This window comes from Drosophila takahashii, chromosome 3R, assembly GCF_030179915.1.
Source record: "Drosophila takahashii strain IR98-3 E-12201 chromosome 3R, DtakHiC1v2, whole genome shotgun sequence".
In the NCBI taxonomy this organism is placed as follows: Eukaryota; Metazoa; Arthropoda; class Insecta; order Diptera; family Drosophilidae; genus Drosophila; species Drosophila takahashii.
In genome coordinates, this window is record NC_091681.1 from 14,718,149 (window position 1) to 14,744,334 (window position 26,186).

The 26,186-nt window shown below is 40.0% G+C and overlaps 1 protein-coding gene across 1 annotated transcript in view; it reads right to left on the minus strand.

The window, feature by feature from the left end:
* Window positions 1-26,186, minus strand: part of hth (Meis homeobox homothorax) — a 106,968-nt gene that overhangs the window by 14,542 nt on the left and 66,240 nt on the right. The window contains exons 9-10 of the mRNA XM_017145729.3: window positions 9,379-9,474; window positions 4,964-4,987 (exon numbers count right to left, since the gene is read on the minus strand). Coding sequence (XP_017001218.1) covers window positions 4,964-4,987; window positions 9,379-9,474 — 120 coding nt within the window. The remainder of the gene's footprint in view (window positions 1-4,963; window positions 4,988-9,378; window positions 9,475-26,186) is intronic.

The following is a 26,186-nucleotide window of genomic DNA, read 5'->3' on the forward strand; positions in this document are numbered from 1 at the left end:
TGCGGAAAGTTGCCCGATTGATTAAGATTTTTGCAGAGCCAGCAGCCCGAAAAAATGCGAATAAATTCCAGCGATAAAAAAAGGAGAATTAACTTCTTTAAATATCAAAAAATATTGTTCCCTAAATTTAATATATAATATTAAAATGAACATTCAAATTTATATTTAAATAAAGACAACAAATATCCAAAGATAAGTTTTTTTCAAAGGCTGCATAAAATTCAATAACAAAATGCACTTTTCCACCCGTCAAATGGGAGCAGCAAAAACAAACAAAATTGCTTTTCCCGGGCAGACAAGAAGCGAATGGAGAAAGACAGTGAGGGCTATAGATATTTTCCCTCTCTGGCTGGCAAAATATTTCCAAACTACTTGAATGTGGCGGCAAAAAGGGAGGGTTCGGGGGCTTTGGTTGCTTTTCAATCGTAGCAGTTTTCAATTAGTTTTTAAATAAACTTTTGCCGGCGCACCAACTGAGAAACGCCAAATGCTACCGCACAAGAAAACTTTCCATTTTCCATTGGGTTTTGCGGGGGCGGGGAAAGCAGAGTTTTCAGTTTGTTTATACAAATCCATGCCAATCGTCTGTCAATCATTTTCCAATGGGAACGAGGAACGAGTAACGAATAACATGGCGGAAGTCTGCTTAAGCTCATCGCTTCGTAGAGTATTTTTCAGTGGGCCTAACTAATTGAGTTTGGCCCGAAATGATAATAAACAGCGGCGGTGGCGGCGGCGGTCTAGGCCGGTTAATTGAATTCAAAACATGTCAAAAGAAATCACACGCTGGGTGGCCAAAAGCGTTTGTCGTCAGCTGCAGCTTGGCAAACACTCGAAACTCGGGGGAAGAAAAAATCCCAGCCATGGCTCAAGTGTTGGCCAAGAAGCTGCGCTTGAGCCAAACACTTCAGCGGCAGAAATGCCAGAAGAAAAAATAAAAAAACCAGAAGCGCCTGACAAAAGCCCTGAAAAGGGCGTCATCATCATGCTCATCTCTCTCGTCAAGTGGGTGGCTCTACAGTAAACACTCGAGCGGTGAACCCCCCGTCCCTCTCACGCAAAACAGAAGTGAGACCTCCGAGGTGTTAGCCCGCTTATTAGCCAACATGCCGAGCTGCGCTTGACTCGGGCTGATTTATGGCCCGGCATTTATTGTTTATGAAACGCTTTATTGAATCTCATCTCCACGGGCACAGTGATAAACATGTGCAATTCATTTCGGTTTAGACGACGGTGACCAGTTAAGTGATATGCATACGATCGGCGAATTAATAAGGCTTAAGTGCCACTGGCAAATGGCTTAATTAAACATGGAATAATCAGCGTGGTTTGTTTGACAATCGCCTATGAATTATAGTTTTAAATCAAAATTATCAAAACAAAAGTATGAATTTAATTTTAAATAAATATTCTAAAAACTATATTGTTTATTTTAATACTATATAAAAATATTTTACTTATTAAAAGTGGTATGTAAGTAAACCAAGTATTTTTTCCCTTTAGTCCCTTCGATTTCCCTGGCAATTTTCATGTGCGAATCGAAAAGGGAAAAAGATGAATAAACTGCAAATTATCGGAGGCCGCAAAATGATGATGGATCACCCAATCGCGCAACGCCATAAAACGGCAACAAGTCAATAAGAACAACTACAAGAGCTCAGGCATATGGCAAACCAGACTCCAAAGTCAATAGCAATTTTTGTAGCCATTCTTTCGTTGTTTTTTCATGTTTGTTGTTCCCAGGCGCAGGCACACACAAAAAACAGTTTGAAGTATTAACACAAAAGCCGCTTTAGCTTTTGGCTTTGCCATCCACACACGAATATATCTATATATACATATATATATATCTATGGAGAGGAGGCTTTTTATGGAGGATTTGTGTGATCCGCTGCAATATTTTGAGCCGGCCAGCAACAACAGGCAACAACCATCATCATTGTCGGCTTGTTGCATTGTTTTTGGCCAACAAAAAATTGGGTTTTGGGAGAGGGGGGAATAATAATAAAAATAATAATAATAATGCTGCAAGGAAAAAAACGCTGGCCGATGCTGCAACATGTTCATGCCTCATTATTTTCGTACGGATTTTTGAGGTTCGCCTTGGACTCTTTGGATTTCGGTTCTCAGGCTGATGCTGGAGTTCATTCAATAGGCTTATGTACACTGAATGCTGGCTGGCAAAAAAGTTTATTAAAATTCCAGGCCAGTAACAAAAAAAGAACGGAGACCAAGCCAACACATGTTTTCACGCCTACGAAAGAAAAAAAGCGGTTGAAGAAAGAGGGAAAAAGCTGACGGAGCACCGCCTTATATGCAGATTAGCCATATGGAGTCGCCGTCGCTCTTTTTTCGACTCTCCTCCCCATATGCAAAATCAAATTATTCAAATTCAATTATTGTCAATTTTATTTATTATTAATGCGCATAATTGTCAAATTTGCCAAATTTATGAACCCCTCTGTGTTTGGTTTTCGTTTCGTTTTTTTTAAGCCTTATGCAAATGGCGGCAAGACAAGATTTCTGTGCGCTCAATCCGCTCGAATTTATGAGACATGTTGAAATGCATCTCACCTTGCTTTTTAGTGGATCCCAGGTCTCCGTCTCCTTTTCAGAGTCCCAGAATAAAACCAAGATACTGAAACCGAGTCGAGAGCTCTGGAGTTGATCTGCCACCAAGGGAGTTGGCCGGGAAGATTAATGGCAGCGGGTTTAATTTGTTTTTGGCCGGGTATTCAGGTATTCATTACTCTTTATGCACTCGCATTGACACCTTTTCGAAAAAGGGGAAAAAACAAATATAAATTTGAATTTGACTGAGGGGCCCCCACAGGTGAGTGACTCGGATTTGAGGCCTCCTTTGGTTTATTACCCTCGCATCGCCTTTTCTCTACGCCTTGTTGTACACGATATTAAGCAATTCATAAGCGTGTAATTTCGTTTAGCACACGAACCAAATAAAATACAAGGCAGCAAACAAAAAATGGCGAAAAAAATTAAATGTCTGCAGTTGATTTTTTCCTGACATCAAAATTGCAGTTGTGCCGCAGACAACGCGCCAAATTCAAGGCGGTCCCAGACATTGGGGATGTTGTTCTGCTTCCTCTTCTTCAGCTTCCTCCCCCTTCTTTTTTTCCTCTTTTTTTAATAACACACACAGAAAATGTTTTTTTAAACGGGCTGAAAATTATAACGCATCAGTCACGAAAACATGAAGACAAGGAAACTTTTGCTGAATATTTTTTCGCCAATTTTTTATGCTATTTCCTGTAGTTTTTCCCTTCCTCCGCTTGCATGTGAAAATCTTTTTTTTTCTCTGTACGCTGTTACCCCATTTTGTGCAGCTTTGTCGGCCATATTGGAGGGGAAAAGTCTGGCCAGAAAGAAAGAGAGAGGGCGAGAGGCGTGCGATAAGGAAAGAGAAACCAGGGAGCAAAGTGCAAAAACTCAGAGTGAGGGCGAGCGAAAAAATTCGCATTTATTCCGCCGCTGTACTTAGCAACAAAATGGTTTATTAGATTGAAAAGCGAGAGGCAGAACAAAATAGATATGGTATAGAAAACAACTCCAATCCTATTTCCCCCTTTAGCTTGAGAATATGCAAATCAAGTTAAGTATCAGACGGCATAAATTAAAAATAAAAAAAGACTTAAGAATCTAGATGCGATGGGAGATCAGATGAAATGAATCTTTGAACCGCTCGGCAACTGTCCAATAATAATGAAATATTTCCAACTCGAAACCGACGAGAAGAAATAGACAAAAAACACGCTTGTAAGTCGGGGTGGTGTGGTGTTTTTGTTGCTCGCCTTATTTATGTTCTCCCTACTAATTTCGAATTTGAATCTTTTTGGCTGTGACCTTTGGGGCCCACCATACATATATCGATATATTTGGTAGATGTGTGTATTTTTCTTAATTTTGAAAGCGTATTAAATTACGAACCGAGGGCCCCCATCCGCCGGAGCCGAAATTGAAACAAGAATTTCAAGTATGTTTAACCCAAAACACACAGGGAACCACAGAAGAAGCGAAAAAACAAAAATCGAAAAAATCCGAAACAGAATCAGAATCACAGAACCAAAAACCGAAACCGAAACGCAGAGCAGATTGGAGTGGAGTTGTTGGGAGTTTCGGTTTGGAGTCGGAGGCTCTGGGCTTAAAGTATTTCACAGGAAATCTTCGGAAACGCAACCCAACAGCACACACAATATGTTCTACACATTTCTCGCCGACCCCGCTCCCCGCTCTGTGTGAGAAATCGAAATCCCAAAAACTAAATCCTATAATGCCTGCGAGGGGCGCACACACATACCGTCCATACACCATACACCATACAGACCATTCGAAAAATCGAAAAATCCGACCCGCACTCACGCACGGCTACATTTTGAAATATCTCATCGTGTGTGAGTGTTCGGTTTGGTATTTCTTTTTCTTTATATTATTTTGTGTTTTTTTTCACATCCCCACCCAGGTTCCCAGTCCCTTTTTGCCCCATCTCAAGAGTCACAGGGCACTGAACAGGCAACCCGAACAGAGCGTGCGCTCACTCTATAATAATGATAAGATGGCTCTTAATCACAAAATTTATATGTGCCCCGGCATTTAGTTGTTCCTTCTCCCCGAACAGCCAAAGCCAAAGACCAGAAATCAAGGGATCTGGAAACTGGAAACTGAACACTGAAAACTAAAGACTGAAGGCTGAAAGGACCGAGCTGAGCTGAACTGATGATGGGTTATGCGCGTTTATAATTATGGGTCCTGTCATTCCGCATCTCAAAGTCTACAATTTTCAGTTTAGTGCGGAACAGAGATGGGCAGTCATTCCTCTCATTCGGTTTCTCCATTTTGCCAGAGAGTTTGGCCCAAGAGTTCTGATCTCCGGGGGGCGTGGCATTTTTCGGGGGCTGCCCCACTTCAATGGTTATAATAATTATACAATTATAAGGAGAAAGCTTACCGCTTGCACTCGTTCCGAAGTTGTCTGCAAGTAGAAATAAAATGCAAAAATTAGTTAATTATTTGTTCAAGTTTTTTTTTTTTGGAGGGTGGGCCACAATAACCTGCCTAAGATCCAAATATTTCATTCAAACTTGGCTATAATAAATCTTCTCATAACCCAAACACAAAATTTCATCCCAACAAAAGAAAAAATTGAAAAATTTCGTGCAGACTTCTGACCGCAAATTGTTGTGAGCTCTTTTTATGTTTTTGTCGGATTTTGCTGGCTATAAAATATGAAATATATATTCACACGGAGAAGGGATTGGAGGGGTGGCAATCAATCAAAACTATGTGAAGCCTGTGGAATCAGCGCCAAGTGTGAGCCCAAAATATTTGGAGCAAATCAAATGCAGCCTCAAAGAAAACAAAAGATAAAGCCCGTTTCGGTTTCAACATTTCATTTTATTACTCCCTTTTTTTAGAGCTTGGCCATAATTTTGTTTCTCCGTTTTATTTTTGGCTTTTTCGCACGCAAATCATTTTTTTCCCTGATGTTTTTATGATATTGCTGGGGGCATTATGCAAATCTCTTTTCGCGGGCTAAGGTATCCATAAACATAATATTCAATCTCTGAGAGATCTTGGCATGAATTTTATAAACTTATTTTGGGATTGGGGCAAGATATTTTTTAAATCCAAAAAAATAAAAACTCTACAAGTATTCCGAATAAAGAGAATAAGCTGCCTTAAATCTTTTTTTCTGCCTTTTGCCCCCCATATCAACGGTGTCATTTAGTCAGTTTGTAATGACATGGCTAAGAGTATTTTGTGAACTCGGCTTTTGAGGTTGGCCAGCTCAATTGCAGCCTTGGCATCTCGCAATGGACGCGTTCTTCTTGTCATTTAAGTCATCGAACACGCATTGGTACATTGTAAAGAGTGTCGGTGTCGGGTTTGTTGTCGTTCGCCGTCTCTTTCCGTTGGCCCTATGCTCCTTCTCGCTCTACTCGCTGGATGTCAGTGTCCTGGAACGGCCATCACCAGACCGAGTTACCAAGTTCCCAAGTTCCAGACCCAGTCTCATTCTCGGTTCAGTTCCAGAGTGTAGGATCCCCAACCCCCCGAGCAGTTCATAAATAATCGTCTTAAGTTGATGGCAATGCGGTGACTGTCGACGATTGCTGGGTGGCACTCGCTGCAGTTGATGGCACACCAAAAGAAATAATATTACTGATTTTATAAAATATTTTGAAATATCTGATTTGAATAAAAAATGGCTTTCCTTTCAAATTTATCGACAGACCAAACTTTTACTAAAGTCCTAAAACATCAAAAGCCCCTCGTTGGGCGCCAAAAAGCCTATTAAAGATTTCGCCTTTCAGTTTTTTTTCCAGTGCAGCTTTTCGGCTTGGCTTTCTGGATTTAAGCCCGAGTGCTTAACATTGCAGTTCGAAAATGAAAAGGCTCGGGAATTTATCAGCGCTGCTGCAGAAAGAAAGCAAAGGCGGCTGGGAATCGTTCAGATATTCCGAAAACGTTTCAATGAATGTCAGCAACGCATTGCTTCAATTTTTTTCTGTTCTGTTCAGTTTTGTTTTTTGTTTACCCCCATACAAACTTGTGTCGTGTCTGATCCCATTTTAATATTCTAGATACTTAAATAAAATACGTGTCTGGCCTGGCCAACAAACGTTTATTGTTTGTTAATTGATTTCGCAGCCAAAGTTCTGGTTAAAATGCAAAGTGCAGCTTTTTCAGACGGCGTCGCGAGGAGAGAAAAACAGAAGAATACGTAAAAAAAAAAAACAAAACGAAGACAAAACTTTGCACACTGGTCTTCTTCTTCTGGTGGCTGGCATTTGGTATGCAAAATTTGTTTGCCTTTCGGCCAGGCCAAGATCGCTGCTGCTGCTCCTCTTCTTCTCTTTTGGCGTTTTGGGCGCAATTAATTTGCAGACAGCGAATCAGCCTTGAGGCTTTAACCAGTTGACAATTGTCAAGGACTGCGACAACTTGGCGGCAGAACGCAGTGTGCGTTGTTCGTCTCGTTGTTGGTTGTTCGTTGTTCGTTGTTCGTTGTTGTCTTCCACTTGCCGCCTGACAGCTGACAGTTGCAAGAGACTTGGTCTCTATGCCTCGGACTTGGGTCATTTAACGGTAATTACCGAAATGCTGGCCGCACAAAAAGCTTTCCGCGAACGTTGGCTGGAAAACACTTTGTTTCCTTTTTTCTAGTTTTAGCCGACTTTCTGCAGAGCAGAAAGAGCTGGCTGAAAGAGCAGCTCAAGTGCCGACAAAGCCAAAGCGGCCAAGTGAAGCATAAAAATGAAGCACCCAAAACGAAGAAAAACCTCAAAAATGGCAGAGCCACAAATAGAAGTACAAGTCGGTGTGCACTGAAAAGATTTGGTGCTTATTTGGGAAATATATTATTTTATGTGGAATGATCATAAACTTTCAATCGTTAAATTTCTAACCACATTTTTACTAAATTTTGATAAAGTAAGTCTTTTATTTGACGAATATAAAGGATTATTTTTAATAAGCCCCACGTTGGGCGCCATAAAATAGTATCATTCATTTTGTTGTCCGAATTTTCCGGTATAACTATCTTCTAATACAATTTTGGTTTATTTAAACTGTTTTTCAAGTGTAGGAACCCAGGCACACGATTTTCCATTTGGCCAGAGCCGAACTGCGCGAGACTCTCGAGCGCGACTCACAGTCTATTTATGTGACTATTGAAGTGGGCTTTCTGTTCACTTTCTGGGTTCTGGGGCCTCCTCTTCAGCGGAGTCTCGGAGTCCATGCTCCGCACTCCATAATACTCCAGACCTGAAGAGACTGCGGCGGCTTGGGCTTTGATTTTTGCTTGATTTCTTTCAAAATCGGCTGCAGCTAAAATAGAGATGCAGAGTAGGGACCCGAGAATCTTGGGCCTCCGAAGAAGAGTGGAGTCTGCTTTTATTTTGTTGTGTTTTTTTTGTATGTTTTGTGTTGCATGTGCAGTGACTGTGACGCCATTTTCAGGCGAAGCGTATGCAAAAGAGAGAGAGAAGCCGAGAAGACCAAGGTTGGAGAACATGTCCAAAGGCAAACCGCCAAAAGGATAATCAGCAACAATTTAGTATTATTACACCACGTTTCGAAGCCATCGAAAAAGGGGTTGTGTGTGGAGGGGGGATGGGGATAGGGGGTCTAAAAGGTGGAGCACACAAAGTTGTCTGTCAGAGGCTCTGGGCTCTGGCCCTCTTTTAAGCCTGGCTGAGCTCTCGAGTATGCATTTCAAAGAAAATCATTATTATCGATGCGGCAAGAGGATGAAAAAGAGGTTGGAGCTGCGGCTCGGGCTGAGGAGCAGATGAAGGAGAAGGAGGATTAAGGCCCCGGGTCTTGCCTTTCGGTATTTTCACGTAGTTCGTAGATTGAGTTTCAATGGAAAAATGATTTGCAAATTGACTTTAACGAATTGCCAGCCAGAACGGGCAGGTTGGCTTTTGGGCATGTTATGGAATTTTGATTACAGCATTTGCTATTAGAAGAAAGCTGCGGCCCCATGTAATTGGCACGCATTTTGGCTGGATCTATGGACCAGGCCTAAAGAGCTCCGGTCTCTGGCCACTTCGGCCATTCAGAAGACAATCGAAGGCGTTCGCCGGAGCCATGTCGATGCCATTTTGATGGCCGTTTCATTGGCATCGGCATTGGCCAGGCTGAAAGTCTGGCTGAGACTGAGAGACTCAAGATACTCGGGGCCGCAGGCGGGACGTCTGATCTGATCCATGGCCGCCGATCAGGCGCACTCTCTTAAAGATTTCACTGGGAAAAATTGTATTTTCGGTAGGGAAAATATTTTCAGAAATTATAAAGAGAAAAATCTTGTACAGTATTCTTTATATCATTTTTAAAGCAGATTAACTAATATTATTTATCATTAAATTGTCAAATAATATTCTCCAGATTTTAATTTACTCCTTTTCTCTCCGTGTTAAATTGAAACTTGGACTGGGAGTCCGCTGCGGAGGAGCCTTTGCCCGTTGGGCGATGCCAGTTCGTATATCATTATAGAAATTACCTACTCTCGGCAGCAGCCATTGTTAGTATTTTGCCATTAACGTTAACTCTCTGGCACAATCTGAGCCGCTTGATCTCTCGCTTTGGCTTTTGCAGCAGCAGCAGCAGCTTTTGGCAGCAACAACCTCATCGATGGGGCAGCAGAAATTAAAAGCCAACCAAAAAGGCGGAAAAAAGTTAAGGGACCGGGCAAAAAATTGATGTTGTAAATTATTGAAATCTAATGGAAACGTTGACGTCAGTTGGTCTCGTGATGATAGCTGAAGTCCACTGATAAGCCCCCACTATCAGACAGACAGATAACTTTTGGAACCGAGAGTTGAGTAACAGCTAGTGGAACTAGTGGGGATTACTTACCAGGACTACCGAGGAAGACTGAGGAATACAATCGCCGGGAGGCGTCTGCATTGCGAGCATCGGCAGGTGAGGACCATTCTCTTCGACACCATCGTCCTGGAAAAGATGGAAAAGCCGATTGTTAGAAAACTACTCAAATGTATTATATATTAAAACTAACGAAGAAATGAATATACAAACAATTAATATTTAAATTCCAATTTTAATCTATATTTTATACCTATACTTTGTTATCGCTGCGTGAAAACCACACGTACAAATACAATTACACTGTGCAGCATTTTTAGTGCTTTTTAAATTTACCTCGATGGATGCTATATTTTTGGATTCGTTACGAATTCCCAAGTTAAACTGCGTTTTCCAAAAAGTTCCCCGACGCAAGGATTCTTAGCAAAAGGACCTCAAAGTTCGAAAAATGCTGAAATTGGCCAACTTTGCGGAGCTCTCAGAGGCAAATGGATGCATGGTTTGATTCGATGTTAAAGTTTTTTAAAAGATACACCCTTTATCTTTTAAACCCCATACTTAAAAAATTTTTAAGATTTTTTTTAAGGCAGAAACAAATTCTAGAAAACATAGTCAAAAAACATAAAAGTATACAGCTGCGGTCAAAATGGTAGTAGTGTTGCCGCCCTGTGTATTTAAAAGTTTGTTGTTGTAATTGATCTTTTCCTGGTAATATTGTATTGATTATAATTTTACTATTAGACTAATTGGATAAGAAAAAATTACAACATCAAACTTTTAAAAACACAAGGCGGCGACACTGCTACTATTTTGACCGCAGCTGTATGTTTTTCAGTTTTTTGACTATGTTTTTTGGAATTTATTTCTGCCTTAAAAAAAATCCTTAAATTATTTTATGTATGGGGTTTGAAAGATAAAGGGTGTATCTTTTAAAAAACTTTAACTTCGAACCAAGCCATGCATCCATTTGCCTCTGAGAGCTCCGCAAAGTTGGCAAATTTCAGCATTTTTCGAACTTTGAGGTCCTTTTGCTAAGAATCCTTGCGTCGGGGAACTCTTTGGAAAACGCAGTTTAACTTGGGAATTCGTAACGAATCCAAAGATATAGCATTCATCGAGGTTAATTTTTGATGCTGCATAGTGTTATTAATTCAATTTTCCACGTTCTTAAGCCTTTCGGCCAACGAAATGAAACTCATTTCCAGTTAAGGCATCCGCAACAGTATTAAGATCTTGAGCCACTCTAAGCCACCGACTGACTGACACAATTCGCAACACTTGTCAACTTAATGCTTTTCAACCGATATTGACAGCACGCTGAATATGTTAAGCCAACGCACATATATCTTATGATATTTGTGGAAGGTTTCACACAGAGAGATAGTTGTCTTGGGGCTTTCGTCAAAATTCGTAGAGTGACAGGTGCGTCAGCCCCCCAACACCTGGAATTCCATGAAGTAATCTCTCAACGAAAAGGTCGCCTGCTGGCAAAGAACCCTCAACGCGAATGGCCCACAAAATATAAACATAAGAACCTCAATGGACACTTTAAGCTTATAAAACTTTAAATGAAATACGTAGTGTAAGGAAAAAAAACAGGAAAGCAGGGAAAATGGCGCTAATAATAATTTGGTTTATTGGCTTTAAAGCACAATGGAGGCGGGTGGAAAAAAATGAAGTGAGGGGGCGTGCCAGGAACAACAACAGCAACCCTCGGCCAATCTCCCGGGCAATTTCTATTATTTTTTTAAGCACTTTCTTGAGCTCAACGACGGGGGCAGACAACCTAACGCACCTTTATTTAAATTTTCTTCTTTTCTTCTCTCTTCCTTCTGGCCTTCCTCCTTCTATTCTATGGTCAGAAGACGAAGGCGAGGAAAATGAGGAGGAAAAGTGGAGATGGGGGTGGGGGCCAGACTACGCTTCGTTTTCTTCTTAATGGGCAATTTTCTTGGTAGTAAATGGGCACGTTTTATGAACGCTTTTGTGGGGTGTTTATGGGGTGGTGCTGATGCCCAACCTCATAGCCACCCACCTCACAAGAGCCACCCCCTGCCACGCCCCCTTGTGGGCAAAAAAGGAATGCAAGTCCCTGTCGCTTTTGTTTTTTTTTTCAAAATGGAATATAAAATTGCCAGTGAAACTGCACCTGTCCAATTAAAATGTAACATAATATGCACGAAAATAAATTGTGAAAAACCAACAAACAGTGACAAAAATATCTCTTTAATTGGTCTTCAATTTGCAATTTTTATTCCGATGGAAATTAATATGACTCTGATATTTTTGAATTTATTATTAATTGCTTTATTTTTGTATTGATTTTCATTTTATTTTATTTTATAAATTTTTTTATACTATTTATATTTAAGATATGATTTACTTAAAAAAAAACTTTTAAGAAATTTATGGTTACTTTATTTATTAATAAAACTATTTCAAAATTAAAAAAAAATGTATTATTTTACAGTTTATAAATTTTGCAGCCTACCGAAATCAATAATAAAATTAATAGAGAAATCTACGTGACAACAACAACAAAACAGCTACAATGAGTGACCGAAAAAAAAATAGTTCGCACATAAATCTTTGCACTAAAAAATTTTATTGTCGTTTTTATTGTAAGGAAATAAAATAAAAAGCCGAGCCAAAACAAAACAAAGGCACAACAAAAACAAAAACACAAAGAGACAGAGACAGAGCCAAACAGTCTGCTGATTTTCGCTCTCCCAAAAACACACACAAACAGACACCCACCGATGCGCCCCGTCTCTTTCGCTCTTTTGATGGCCGCGTATATTTTCCCCTGGCGAGATTATCGTACCGTAAGTTAGCTGCTTAAATATCGTAAGAAGGCAGCGCCATTTGCCTCGCAGCGGCTCTCTTCTCGCTGGGTGCGTTAGAGAGGGACGAAGCTAGTGAAGACGAATGAGGCGAATTGAGTTGTTGTTTTCTTTCGTATTTTCTGCCAACTTAATGATTTTCGATTTTTGTGACTTGACTAATTCGATTTTTGAAGTCCCTCCGCTCTTCTCATCATTTTTTTCTATTACCTTATGCAATGTTAAATCAATAAAGCGAGCAAAGGCAATTTGCTTCGCTTTAAAAGCTCGAAAAATGCCATGAAATAAATATAATTTTAAACCGAAATACTTTTTCAGATTTCTTTGTTTATGGGGCTTTTAAATGTCACAACTCTCGATTCTGAGAATGTGCTAAAACATTTATGGTTCGCTTGTCTTCAAATGTATTTTAAATTATACTTGCTTTTTGTGTTCTAAAATGTATTTTAAATTATAATGGTGGTTTGTTCTATTTTATTTTCTTTTTATTTTCATGTCTTATGGCAGAAATGTTTTTCGAAATGCTTTTTAAATTAAATTGGGTTTGGCTAATTATGGTGTTTGTAAAATTAATTTTAAATTGTACTGCTTTTTTTTGGTTCTCTTAAATTATTTTTAGTTTTGTATTTTTGGAAATACAGTTAGAAATCTATTAAACTGTATTTTGATTTAAAACTAACAAACAATTAATATTAAAATTCCAATTGTAATCTATATGTTTAAATATCTCCACTACTTTGTTATCGCTTGTTATCGCTGTTTGTAAAATTAATTTTAAATTGTACTGATTTTTTTTGGTTCTCTTAAATTATTTTTAGTTTTGTATTTTTGTCTGATTTTTGGGTAATTTCTGTTAAATGTATTTTGGATGTTCTCAGCTTGTGTTTGGTTCTTCTTTCTTATTTTTTTTTTTAATTTATTTTTAATTTCCTTTGTTGCTTTGCTTGATTTGCTTTTTGGCCTTTTGTCGGTGAAACGCAACGAATGATTTTCTATTTTTAGCGGCACTATTTTGGTGGCGACCCCATTCGCTTTTCAGCCTCTAGCTAAGTGTATTCTTCTCCCCACTTTCCGCCGCCCCGAAATTTTCCCCGAATTTTCCCCGCATTTCCCCGAACTGAAGTGAAGTGCCCATGGGGCCTGATAAATGGCGCTTAGGTATTGATTAGATGCCCCAGAGCTACGAAATGCATTTGGCTTATCACCCATGCACTCACTCCTCACACACACTGGCACACATTATAACTAACACCCATTATCCCCCCACCTTTTTCCACCCAAAAGTATCCCCCCACCCCCACGCAACCAGCAAAAGCCGAAAAAAAGAAAAACAACAGACGCAACGAAACGAATTTTCCATTTTCCATACAGTTCACTTCACCCCAAATAGTCAAAGAATATTTAATAATCTCTTAGAATAAAACCCCATTTATTTTATGAAATTTTTATGATTATTTTTTATTTTTATGCAAAAAGAAATTCATTATGTAAATACCCTAATATTGAACACTAGCGTTTTAGTTCTAAAGCGTTTATAAATTTATTAGGCTATTTATAAAGAAGATTTTAAAAGTTTATGGATTTGAAAACGTTTAAAACAGCGCTTAAGAGTATGCAATAAAATCGGATAATAGGCGTTTTTCCATATATTTGAAATACTTTAAGAATTGCTCTTTTAAATCGGTAAAAATTCGAATAGTTTTTGTAGAAATACCCTTTAGAATTTGTTTTCTGTGCAACTGTGTCTGTCGCTTGCCGTCTGTGTCTGTGTGCGAGAGTCTCTGTCTGTGTTTAGATAAAATTGTGTTTCGAAAGTGACAGTTGAAATGATTTATCACTTGCCAGCGACTGCAAGGCGCAAACGCCAACGCTGCCCCGCCCCCTACCACCGCCGCCCCCTTTTCGCCCAGTGCTTGGCTGTCGTCAAAGTTTTTAGCACAAGCTCTCCCTTCGGCCCCCTTCGCCTCCTCTCTGATTTTCTCAGCCCCAGCATGTTTGGCATTTTTGTGTAGAAAAATTGAAAATTGCTTTTTTCGTCAGCAGCCCCTCTGTTACCCCCTCCTCAGCCCCCCTTTGTCCTGCTATCTGAGGCAACTTCATCTTTCCAATTTTCTACTATTTGGCTTTGTTCCCCCTCCTCTGACGCTTTTGTTGTTGTTTTTGTTATCTGTGAGTTTTTCATATGAAAATTTAATTCCGCTCAGACCCCCAGCACCACCCACTCAACCCTGCTCCACCCCCCACCCCACAAACACCCTGGCATTTCCCATGCGAGCTAATTTAAAAATTTTTGTAATTTTTTCGCTTTGCTCTTTTGGAATTTTTGCAATGCGCGACAAAATGATTTATGTCGCTGCCTTGGCGAAATTAAAAATATTACAAAAAGCCACAGCACCAACAACAATGTGAACACATTTAAATAACATAAAAAAAATAAATGTATCTGTGTACATTTGTATGTACGATATATATGGTGTCACTTGAAGCTTTAAAATGAAATTGTTGCCGTGTGGAAATTTACGCTGGCTTTTCTCAATTTTTATGCCCAACAATTTCGAGCGACTGCAGCAGCAGCGGCAGCAGAGGAAAAAATTTAAAATAAAATACATAAACCGCAACAATTTTTCAACATTTTGCACGTGTAAATTTTCCAATTGGTTGAACGCGCCAAACGAACGTAGGGGAAAAAGTTGCAAAAATGGGTAGGTGAAACGAGGAGGCAAAATGGGTGGGCGGCCGGAAAAAAAACAGCCGGGTGGTTTGAAGGGGGCGTGGCTCTCTTATTAAAGGTCTATCTCTGATGGATTCATTTAGTCAATTCTTGAGGCAGGTGAGCAAGTTTCCAGTTCTTCCCTTTCCTTTTGCATATAAAAATAATGGTTGAAAATTATGGCGGAATATGAAATTTGCATAGGTTATGGGAAACCCTTTGGGGTGGCCCTGAAAACTTGAAAACGAGTTGGAAAAACAGGTATTCTATCTGTCTCAGTCTTTCTTTCGTCAGTCTGAATGTTTTTGCATTGCCGTCGGCAGTTTTTAATAAAGCAGGTTTATTGTTTTTTAAGAGGTAAGCAAATGGTTTTTTAAAAAACTTAAATTTAAAATATAAGAATTTATTTTAGTTTATTTGGCTTATCAAAAAATATATTATATAAAGTTTAAATTTAATTTCATAAGAAAAGTAATACCTATAGAATTTCCCATTTATTTTGTGAATGAATTTTGCCGTTTCACTTGAACCTAATCCCAAAAAGATTAGTTAACAATTGATAAGATTTAAAACGCCTGGTGATAGAGAAATAATCTTTTATATGCCTATATTTTATTTCCATCCCTTTCGTTCAATTCTATTTGGAAAATTAAAGCCAGATAGGCGACCAGAAAAAAAACAAACAAAATATTGTTAACCCAAATTGCATTGGCATTTCATCTCTGCAATCTTTCATTTGGTTTTTCCCCCAGCTCCTTTTTTCTTGGCTTTTTGTGTAATTATTCACATGCACCGAATGAATTTTTGTGTTTTATTTTTTTTCTTTTAGTTTTCCATGATGGCCGGAAGGTGGCGCTGCTGCAGCTGCTTTACGAGCGCAGAGGAAAAAAAGCAGAGCAGTTATCTATTTTGTTGCACTGTTTTTGTAGTTTGGCTGGCATTTTCCGCTGCCGTTTTCACAACATTTTCCAGTTCTTTTTTTGTTTCGCCAGCCGACATTTTTTTCGTTGAGGAATTTTGTTGTTTGCTTTTGTTTTAATTTAAATGAAAAAGCTTTTCGCGCATAGTTATGAAAATAATGGCTGCCAAAAAGGGGGGTTAGGCCATACTATATACGTATACGTATGGTGCCAGTTCTAATGCATTAAAGCACACTAAGTGGTTTTAGTTTGGGCTTCAAAAGGCCCAAGGCCTTAAAGCGACTCGCTCGTTTTTCAATAAAAGCGAAAAAACACAAAAATCAAGGGCCACACCTCGAACATGACTTGTAACTTAAGCTATGGAACTCCGTTCCTTCAGCCTGTGTCATCAGTTTTGGCGACATCCTTTTGGGATCCGCATATCGCTTTACACTTGAAGCGAATTTGAAAGTCTGGATCGGTCCGCTCGTAACTCTTCTTGTTCCCGCCCCTTTGCCCCCTTTACCCCTTTTCCCGTCGTTCTGCCCACACACAATTCGCTCTTCTCATTGGCTTTTTTCTGTTGTATTTTTTTTTATCTGGCCCGCGACTAATATAAACGTACAATGGACCAACTTAAGCTGAAATGACAGTTGCGACATGTTTGCGTAGGCGTGTGCGATCTCCCCGGACGGACAAAACGGACGGACAACGACCCAAGATCCAGACATACCATACCATACAGGCCAGCAAATGTTTTGGTATTAATTTTTCTTGTTGTTCCTTTGAGCATCTGGCCCCTCAATCTCTGGACTTCATTCTCCAACCCCCGCCCCCTTCGAAAAAAAACCCACCAAGCAGCCAACTGACAATAAACTTTATCGCATTCATGTGAATGCACTTTATGACACCTAACCAGGCAACACACAGCCAGTCAAAGGTGGGGAAACTTGTTTACCTGCCCGCAATTTCCACGGGCCGAACAAAGAATTTTGTTGCGGATTTCGAAGGCAATTTTTGCACGACTGATTTGAATTGAAAGACTTTGATGAGTTCTACATGTGGGTAAGAAAGTAATAAGAGAGTATGCAGAGAGAAAAAATATTTGTCATAATTTTGGGGGCTAAGGAATTCCTTAAAAAAGGGATGGCCTTCCGGTTTTTTTTTTTTTTGATAATAATGTTATTTAATAAGCAAACAATTTGTGTTCGAGAAGCTTAATATAAAACTTTTAAGTTCTTGACAAACTCAAAATAATTCTTCCAAATTCTTCTTTAGCTAATAAGAAAATGATATGAGTTATACAAGTAGACAATAACGATATTGTTATGCTTTTTTCACCGTGTTCCAATGGGTATTTTGTGGTCGTCTGGCTGGCTCGTGACTCGTGCAATTTCAGTCGTCCGTTTGACGGTCACGTGACCCTAATAAATCACAGAATTAATGTTACGTAAAATGGAGTTGGCTCGTCCTGAGCCGTCGCTAAAGTCCAGAACTCAGAACTCGGAGAGCTCAGGACTCGGGAGGTCCTGCGAAATGCGAAAGCCACCACCGTTGAGTGGTTAAACTATGCCGGCCGGAAATTGAAAAACGTTTGCGGCATTTCTGATAAGCCAAAGCGAAGGGAAAGCCACATGGCCAGCGAAATCGCAGCGAAACTTAAAGATCAACTGGTAAATATGAGTAAAATTTAAATCTTTCTACTTAATTTTAACCAACAATCTCGCACTCGCAGAAGGAGATAGCAGCTGGCAGCGTTACGGCCATTAAAAATACCCAAAACGACAACGACAATTTCCTCATTATCGTAAAATTTATTCAAGCAATATAAATTCATTGGTCGTTAACCTTGACACTGGTTTTTCTTTTATTTTTCCCCGTCTATATGGGTGTGTGTGTGTGAGTGCGCATAAAACTCATGCTATGACGCGTGTTAAATAGTCGCCTGTCAACTGGGGAAAACTTTGGCCCGCCAGCTGTAAAATGATTTTCCCAGACGACACAGCTCCAAAACGCCTCGAAATCGACTACATTAAGTTGTGTAGGCACAGACAAACAAATTGTGATTACAGGCAGAAAAACAGAAGAAGCTAAAGATAAAAAAATAACAAAAAAAAACAGAGGCTCAAGGAATCTGTAAGCCGAGCATGACTTTCATTATTTTCTTTGTCTGGTTACCAAACTACCAAAAATAAATAAACTGAAATGACGCCCGTAAGTATGCTACAATAATCGATACGACTGTGTGTGTGTGTTGTGCTTGTTGTTTTTACTGCTTGACTGCGTTTTTCCGCACACACACAATCACATACAGAGGCAGTAGAGAGAGCGATTTGTCATGGGGTTGCCGGTGCCGCGAGTTTTCGGGAGTTTTGCATTTTCCCCAGACATCAGACTGTTTTCCCCGGGGCTGTTTTCGGTGGCTTAAAGTGTTAATGTATCAGTTTGGCATTGTTTTTCCACAATTTATGCACTGCGAACTTGTTGAATACCTTGTGGATTTATGGCTCAACTTAAGGACAAATATGGCGACCAACTAAATTAAATTTTCTCCCAATTCACATGCAAAGTAGCGACATCTAGACTCAATATAACCCCTATATATATATATCAAATTTATAGCTGTGACAAAGAAAAGCTGGAAATAGGAGCTGAAGGGATAAATACAAATGGAGGAAAAAAATAAGGGAGAAAACTAAAATGAAGAAAAGCTTTTTTCATCCCAAAAGCTAGCTGGGTATTCGTTTGTGTGGCAGCTGTCTGTGTGCGTATTGGCGAAAACTCCGACCAACTCCGACTACCTCCGCTTTTCCTCTCAAGCTGTCGTCGTCATTTCGTTCTTTATATAAAGCCCCGAGTAGAGCCAAGGAAAATGCTCAAGCACTCACACACACATATACATATTTTATTTTTCCTTTTTTTTGCGCTTCTGATTTTTTTTTCCTAGTATTTTTCTACATTTCTTTTATTTCCAGTCAGCAGAAAAAATTCTTATACACAAGCATTGCGTTTTCTACAAGTGTATGTGTACTGGGAAAAGCTTTGCTCTCATGTGTGTGTGTCTGAGTGTGCGAGTGTGCGAGAGCTGGAGCAGTCAGCTCAGTTTTCTTTTGAATGATTCGATGATTTTAAGCGCCTGCGTTATATGAAAACCAATCGCATCAAAGCACCCCATTAAATTTCATCGTCAGGCATATATCCTTGCCACAGCACACAGGCACACACACAGGCACAATTGGGGGCACAGCTGCTGCTAGCTGATATCCTTGGCTCCTGGCTGGCTCCTCTTGGCCACGTCTGCATCTATTCCATGGACGTATTCGTCTGTCTAAGCCCAAGGCAACGCTTTTGCCGTTCTGTGTGCTGTGTGTTTGCTATGTGCCGGGGAAATCCGTCAGAAAAGCGCAGCCGCTGCAGCTGCTCCTTCACGAGCATCCAGATCCCCTGCCCCCTTGCCTCTTCACTTTTCCATTTTCCATTCACAGCCCAGCCCCACCCACTCCATCATTATGTGCTGACGGCGTAAATGGCTCTATCAGCACATTGTGCCTTTGGTGCCTCTGACATGTGAGCCTTCGAATGAACGAACGAACGAACTCTTGGCCTCCTCATGCGATTCGGGCTTAAAGTTTTGAGCACATTTTGAGGCAATTTAAAGTGCTGCTAATGGCTTTATAGGAGCCACACAAAAAAGTATAAAATAAATGCAAAGAAAATGTATAAATTGCAAGTCATGCTGGGGAAGGGGGGCTTACAGTCGAAACTTTTTTAAGTGATTTTTAAACTCACATTAAAGGAATATTTAATTTTACACTTTTAAATTTCTTTAAAATTATTAAAAAAATATTTTATATAAAATAAATAATAGTCGTTATAAAATATGCTTTCTTTATCCTAAAGATTTGGGCTAGTATTAATAATTGTGCAGAGTGGCTAAAATGACAGCTGTTAACCTTTTTTGGTAGAGATTTTTTAACGCTGAATATTTCTGTTTCAAAAAGGCATGACTGTAGTTCGTTTGCAGGGAGGTACGACTGTAGTTTTCGACTTGTACAATATGGCAGCTATATGCACATAGTGCCATATACTCTATCACTGGCAAATGCCGCCATCTTCTGGCGTTCGTCGTTTGCTTTATTTGCAGTTGGTTCTACTCCATCTCTTATTTCGCCTCCTTGCCCCATCTTCTTCTGGCTTTCATTCTTTTATTCTTCCCCCTCCCCTTGCCCCATCCCCTTCCACTCTCTCTCTATATATATGTATTTTTTTTTTGATGGCAAACATTTAATGGGTTTTTCAGAAAATTGCATTTTCTTCTTTGGCACTCTTTAGCCTTTTTGTTTAGCTGCTACTTTGCTGGGAAAAGGGGGTGGCAGGGGGTGGAAGTGGGTGGATTGTGGGTGGTTGGGTAGGAGTTAGTCCCAGTTGTTGTTGTTGCCGCTGCTCATGACCATGGCTGCCATATTAGATTTTGAATGCATTTCCGCTTTTTGCCGCAGCGAGCAAAACTTTTGTTCGCCATGTTGGCTCTGCTTTCCCAGCATTCTATCCCTCTCTTTCTCTTTTGCCTACCCCTATCTCTTTCGCTCGCACTCCTTCTCAGGGGCTGGGAAATATTTTCCACTGACTGACAGCTGTGCAAATGGGCGGCAACAAGGACGAGGAGGCGTACTGCAAGTTTGTCTATCTTCGGCTTGTTTTTGTTTTTGTTTGCCAAAAGTGGGAAGTGGAAGGTGGGCGGTGGGAGTTCGGTAGGTTGCATTAAAAGTTTGTTTCATTTTCCTCTTATTTTTCCTTTTTGCTTTTGTTTGATGAAAAAGTCCAAGTTGTTGCGCAAAAGTTTTTATGCAAGTTTTGCTATTTTGGCAAATGGATATCCTTCTGCTACTCCAACTTCCCATCTTCTCCCTTCGATTATCCTGTGGGCGCCCGCTATCTATGTTACTTATATGAAAGTTGGTCAGACATATAGCACTCTGTATATATGTTGCATATATACGAGCACTGCTTGCTATTGGCAAGAAGTTTAATCAAAGTTTTCCCCTTGAATTGAGGATGGAAAAATGAATTAAATAGGGAATTAATGCAGAGAAAGAAATAACTAAGAATTAAAATGTACGATAATCGAAAACATTTTTACCTTAAACTCCATATCTTTTCCCCTTAAAAATGCATAAATAAAATTGTGTTGCAAGTGAAAATTCCTGTTGTTTTTCTGTGCATGAAATTCCGAACCGAAACCGAACACACCTTCAAGCTATTCGGGTGAAACACAAAAACCACTGCATATTTCAGGGCGCAGGCTGCATATGCAAATGAAACATTCCACACATAGTCCCCCCGAAGGCAAAAGGCCATTAAATGTCAAACCCGCAGACACAAAAAACAAACATCAGCGAACATTTTCCCAACCCGTTTTCGTTGACCAAATTAAAAAGCCATTTGGGCCTAGCGAAGCCGACAGACTTTTGTGCCAAGTTACCTTTTTGGCTTTTACGCCCAGCGGCAATTTATAATATATACCACTACCACTTATATTTGAGTAGAAAAACACAACCGGTTGATGGGTTTTATGAGTGCCAATCAAAGTTTATCGATTATGCGACAGCAATGCGTCTGCTTTTCAGATTTCAGTTTTCGATTCCGATTCAAAGCGATTCAGAAATGTGAGGCAAAGTATATCTTTAACGATTCTCAACGGCACTAAATCTTCAAGGACAGGGAGCTGAAGTGAGTTAATCATGAATGATTTAACGAGTCGTAGACCATTTAATTGCCATTCAACTCGGACATGACAGCAATCGGTGATTAAAGCCAAACGAGACACAAAAAAGCGACGCGACACCAAATTGTGTTCGCTTTTAACGACTTGACAAAGTCATTTAAGGAATTTCTTTTGACAATTTTGAGCCGAGTTTCCTCTTCGCAGTTTCGATGGGAAATGGATCCGGGCACCTGTAAGTTTTTCTGCTGCGAGGGAGCAGCACGCGCCATTTCGTTGGAAATTGAAAACGTGTCCAACATCGAGACATCAATTTTTAAACAGAAGTAATCACTTTGTAAACGCTGAGCGGAGAGGAGTGGAGAAAAAAATAAATATTCGAGCATATCCTTTGGGGGTTGACTCGGGCTAAGCCAGCGACCAGGGACTACAGTTGAGTCCTTCAAGTCCTTTGGTCCTTTTCGGCATTTTGGCCTCTTATTTCTTTTACCCTCGACAAGTGAGCCGGCTCAACCAGCCAAAAATTCTGGGGTTCACTTCGCTTGATTTCCAAATTTCTGCACGTAACAACGTAAAGTTGCAGAAATTTTTATACAATTTGTTGCATGCATAATTCACGAGGACAACAAACTTGGGTGGGTGGGAGTCGGGATCTCCTCGGGATTTATGTGGGTTGTGTCTGGTTGCCAAAGAACTTTCGGTGACTGTCGAGGAATTATGATGAGCCAGAGAGCATCAAAGAAAGTGACTTAAACGGTTTGGGTATTCAATTTGGGGAAAGTAATGACGCAAGCAATTTGTTTCCACACACCCAGAAAAATGATGGACAACATTTTAGGTCATGCATAGCCTAAAACATTTTAAATGGACTAAAAGTTCCTTTTTAGGTCATGTACTGCCTAAAAATTTAAATTTTTGGTATATTTGCCCTACTATTTAGGTCCCGTATAGCCTAAAATTTTAGGTCAGCGTGGGCCTTAAAATTAATGCCTTTTACCTAAATAAATTTGCACGGAACTCTGATACCGTTTTGGCGACGCTATAATTCCCAACCAGTTATAGCGCGGCTTGCATGGTAACCCACTTCGATCGTCGACCAAGACAGCGATTTCACTGCTGAACAGTGAAGCCTCCTCGCTCCTTTTTGTGTGTTGGTAATGACGACGATAATGACGACTTCTTGAAGACTAAGCCGACATTGACCTCGAGTTAGCTATAAACTTTTCTGTATTTACTTTATAATATTATACATTTTTCAGTACATATTTTTAGGCCAAAGAAGGCCTAAAATTTTGGATAGGGGTTTTCTCATATTTTTAGGCAGCCAATTACCTAAAATCTAGGCCAAAAATTACCCCCATTTTAGGCCTTTAATGGCCTAACATTTTAGGTCATGGAATCCTAAATTTTAGGCCATTCAAGGACTTAGCTCCAGTTTTAGGCCAATTTTACCTAAATTCTAGGCCATTTTTTGACATTTTAGGTCATTTTTTTTTCTGGGTGCAGAGAAAATAAAGGTGGGCGTAATATTCCTTAAAGAAGGGATTTTCATTCGACAGCCAATTAAGCTAATATTTTTCATTAACTTGATTTAAGGCTCAAGCTTTAAATCAAAGCTCTTTTTGCTAATTGATGGCAAGGCAAATAAAATCGAAAATAAAGAAATTCGAGAGCCCATATCAAACAACATTAAGACCCCCGTTAATCTATCGAAACGAGCGCCACCATTTGTCTGCTCAAAAAAAAGACCAAAAACACACACGTTTTAATTGCCGTCCGCACTAAAAACTGAAAATCCAAATAAGCTAAAAATTTATTAAATTCTCATTTATCAAATGCCATAAATCACGACGCGTCTGCGTTGTATTTTATTTCAAATGATCTATCAACAGTTGCCATTTCGTTTCGTTGGTTCCCTCACTTCGGACTTCAGCTAGTCATAAAGCTAATTTGGTTTGTTTTTGATTTTGATTTGTCAGTTTATTATTGTTTATTGTGTTGGCCCGGCTGTCAATGATTCGCTCTCGCTTTTTTCGGTGGCTCAATGAACTATAAAAAACTAATGTTTTCAGTTGAGTTTCGCAGCTAACTGCTGTGCTGTGTGTTGTGTGTTGTGCTCCTGACAAGTGAATGAAAGGCCGAATGATGATGTCAATCTATCAAATACTCACACACCCCCTTCTGGTTTTTTTCCTGTTTTCTGTTCTGACCATACCACACACACCTCTAGGCCTGTCAACTTTTACTTTCTGTATGACCTTTGCTAAACTGTCAAAATTTGTTGTCAAAATGTGCGAGTGTTGCTGCGAGGAGGCGATATTGCTGCTGTATTTGCATTTGACAGCTGCTGTCGGACGTTCGCTGCCCTCACCAACACACGTATATATTTTTCGCACTTTTGCAGCAGACGCAAAACGCGGCTTTGAACTACTAAATCATTTTTGACAGTTGGCAGCGAAGCCGGGGAAAGCCCCCAGTTGCTGTCTCTTTCGCCCATGACCTTGAGAACCGTTACACACAGACACAAACACAGACAGACATTTTTATTCCGATGGCGTAGCCTTTGTTTATGCAATAAATTAAAAGCAATAATTTTTCATCTTGAGCCAGCAGCAGCAGCAGCAACAGTTGAAAGTTCGCCCGCTGCGGCGCAACAACATTAATTTTACACACACAAACGCACACACACATGCCGAATGAGAGGGTCATACACTGAAGTGAAAGAGAGGGCCATACCCTGAAGTGAAAGAGACGGGGCATTTTGATAAAGTACCGCCATGGCAATGGCATTGTTTTTAACTCGCTGCGACTGCGCTAAAAGCGAAAAATAAAAAATAAAGCGGCTGAAACAATAATTCAACTTGTGCTCCACATACACAAATACAGCGGACTGCAGGTTCAACGGACGCTTTGCGCCTGCGCAGGGTTAAACAAATTGCAGCTGTCTCCCTCGGTCGCCGCAGCCCCTCTCGCTCGCACTCCCACAATATCTCAGCTTCGAAAGGCATGAGTGTGTGTGTGTGCCATTAATTCTAGCGCTTGCCGGCTTGTTTGACAGTTCTGACAGACGATTATTTAAAGTTGTGCTTAAACGCTCGCTGTCTCTCTATCTCCCTCTCTTTCTGGGTTCTTGGCCATGGCCCACGGCTGTCTGCAACCGCCCCCAAGCCACGCCCTCGCCCCTACCGCCCACCAGCCTTACCGGCGAGCCCAAGCAAAATAATACAAATTACACTTTTGGCATATTGTTCGGCTGCTCTCCTTTTCGGCCAGCCTAAAATAAAAGCTCTTTTTGTAGGTTACTGGGTCTCTTGGAACTTGAATTCATGCAGCGAAAAACTTGGTAAATCGGTTTACTTAGCAAAGGTTCAAAAGTAATTATTAAAGATATTTTAGGATATTTATCATAATAAACGGTCAGAATAAAAATACACCCATTTCAAGATCTAAAATACCTCCAGAAATATTAAAATTACTTTAATTGGAGTCAGTTAAAACCATTTTAAAAATTTTTATTTGAAAAACAAAAATTCCAAATCAATTTAATATTGAAATTAATAAATTAAATGCAAGTGGTTAGGCATATATTTAAAATTTTACATTTACATTGACGTTTTTAAGTTATTTCTTTAGTTATCAATAAACAATAAAACGAATTTTTTTCGGTGCAGGAAAAACAATTGAATGCAAGTTACTTCGAGCGGTCCTACACTTGCCATTTAACGATTTAAATGCTCTGGCACGCCATTCCTCAATTTAACGCATCATAAAGACGGGGAAAACTGCATCCTGAGCTGGGGATTTTACGACCCAGAGGAGGCTGCTTAGCCGGCAAAGGGAAAAGCAAGAAGAAAACACAAAAAAAAGAATACAAAATACAGAACAGGGAAAGAAAAGCCCCACATGGAGGGCCGCTCGCCGATCATAAATCAAATTTCAATTCACGTGCCGGTCGCTCGTCCATTCGTTTTTGCCTCATGTTCATTAATGAAAGCGAAATGCGCTTATATAATGCCGTAATGCCGGCGACTATCGGCCCTCGGACATCATCAAAACTGCCACTGATTTTCGCAGCGCAAAAATTGGCACAAGTTCATCATCATCATCTGTCGGCTGTTGTTTTTTATATCCCCCTTTTTTTCAGTGGGCGTGGCCCACATGCACGTTGAAAGCTCCGGAGACCGCCGATGTTCAATTTATGAGCCGCAGACAGTATTTCGTCCCTATACCTCCTCGCCCTTTAATCGATTGTAGTTTTTAATTAAAATTTAACTTTATAATGATTTTTTATCAGCTGTCCCGGTTCCGATACGATCCAAACGAACCCACTCCAGTCGCAGTCTGTTTAAGTCTAAATTAAAAAGAAATTTCTCATTTTAAAAGATCGCAGAAACAGGAAGCCGCAGCCGTGAGCAAAGTGGGCGTGGATCGGGCAGGAACGTGATCGCGAACAGGATTAGTGACAGACATCAAAGAACACAGGAACCCCAAGCCCCGAACCCTAAACCCCAAAGCGATCCTATATCGATGATGCCCTTGGCCATCGGCCAAACTTTGATTGATGTGCGAACCGAAGGGACAGCACGTGTTTCACTTCAGATCTACCGAGTTACTATGTATCTTAAGCTTACAGACTATCAATCTACTCTATATAGATGTGTTAAATG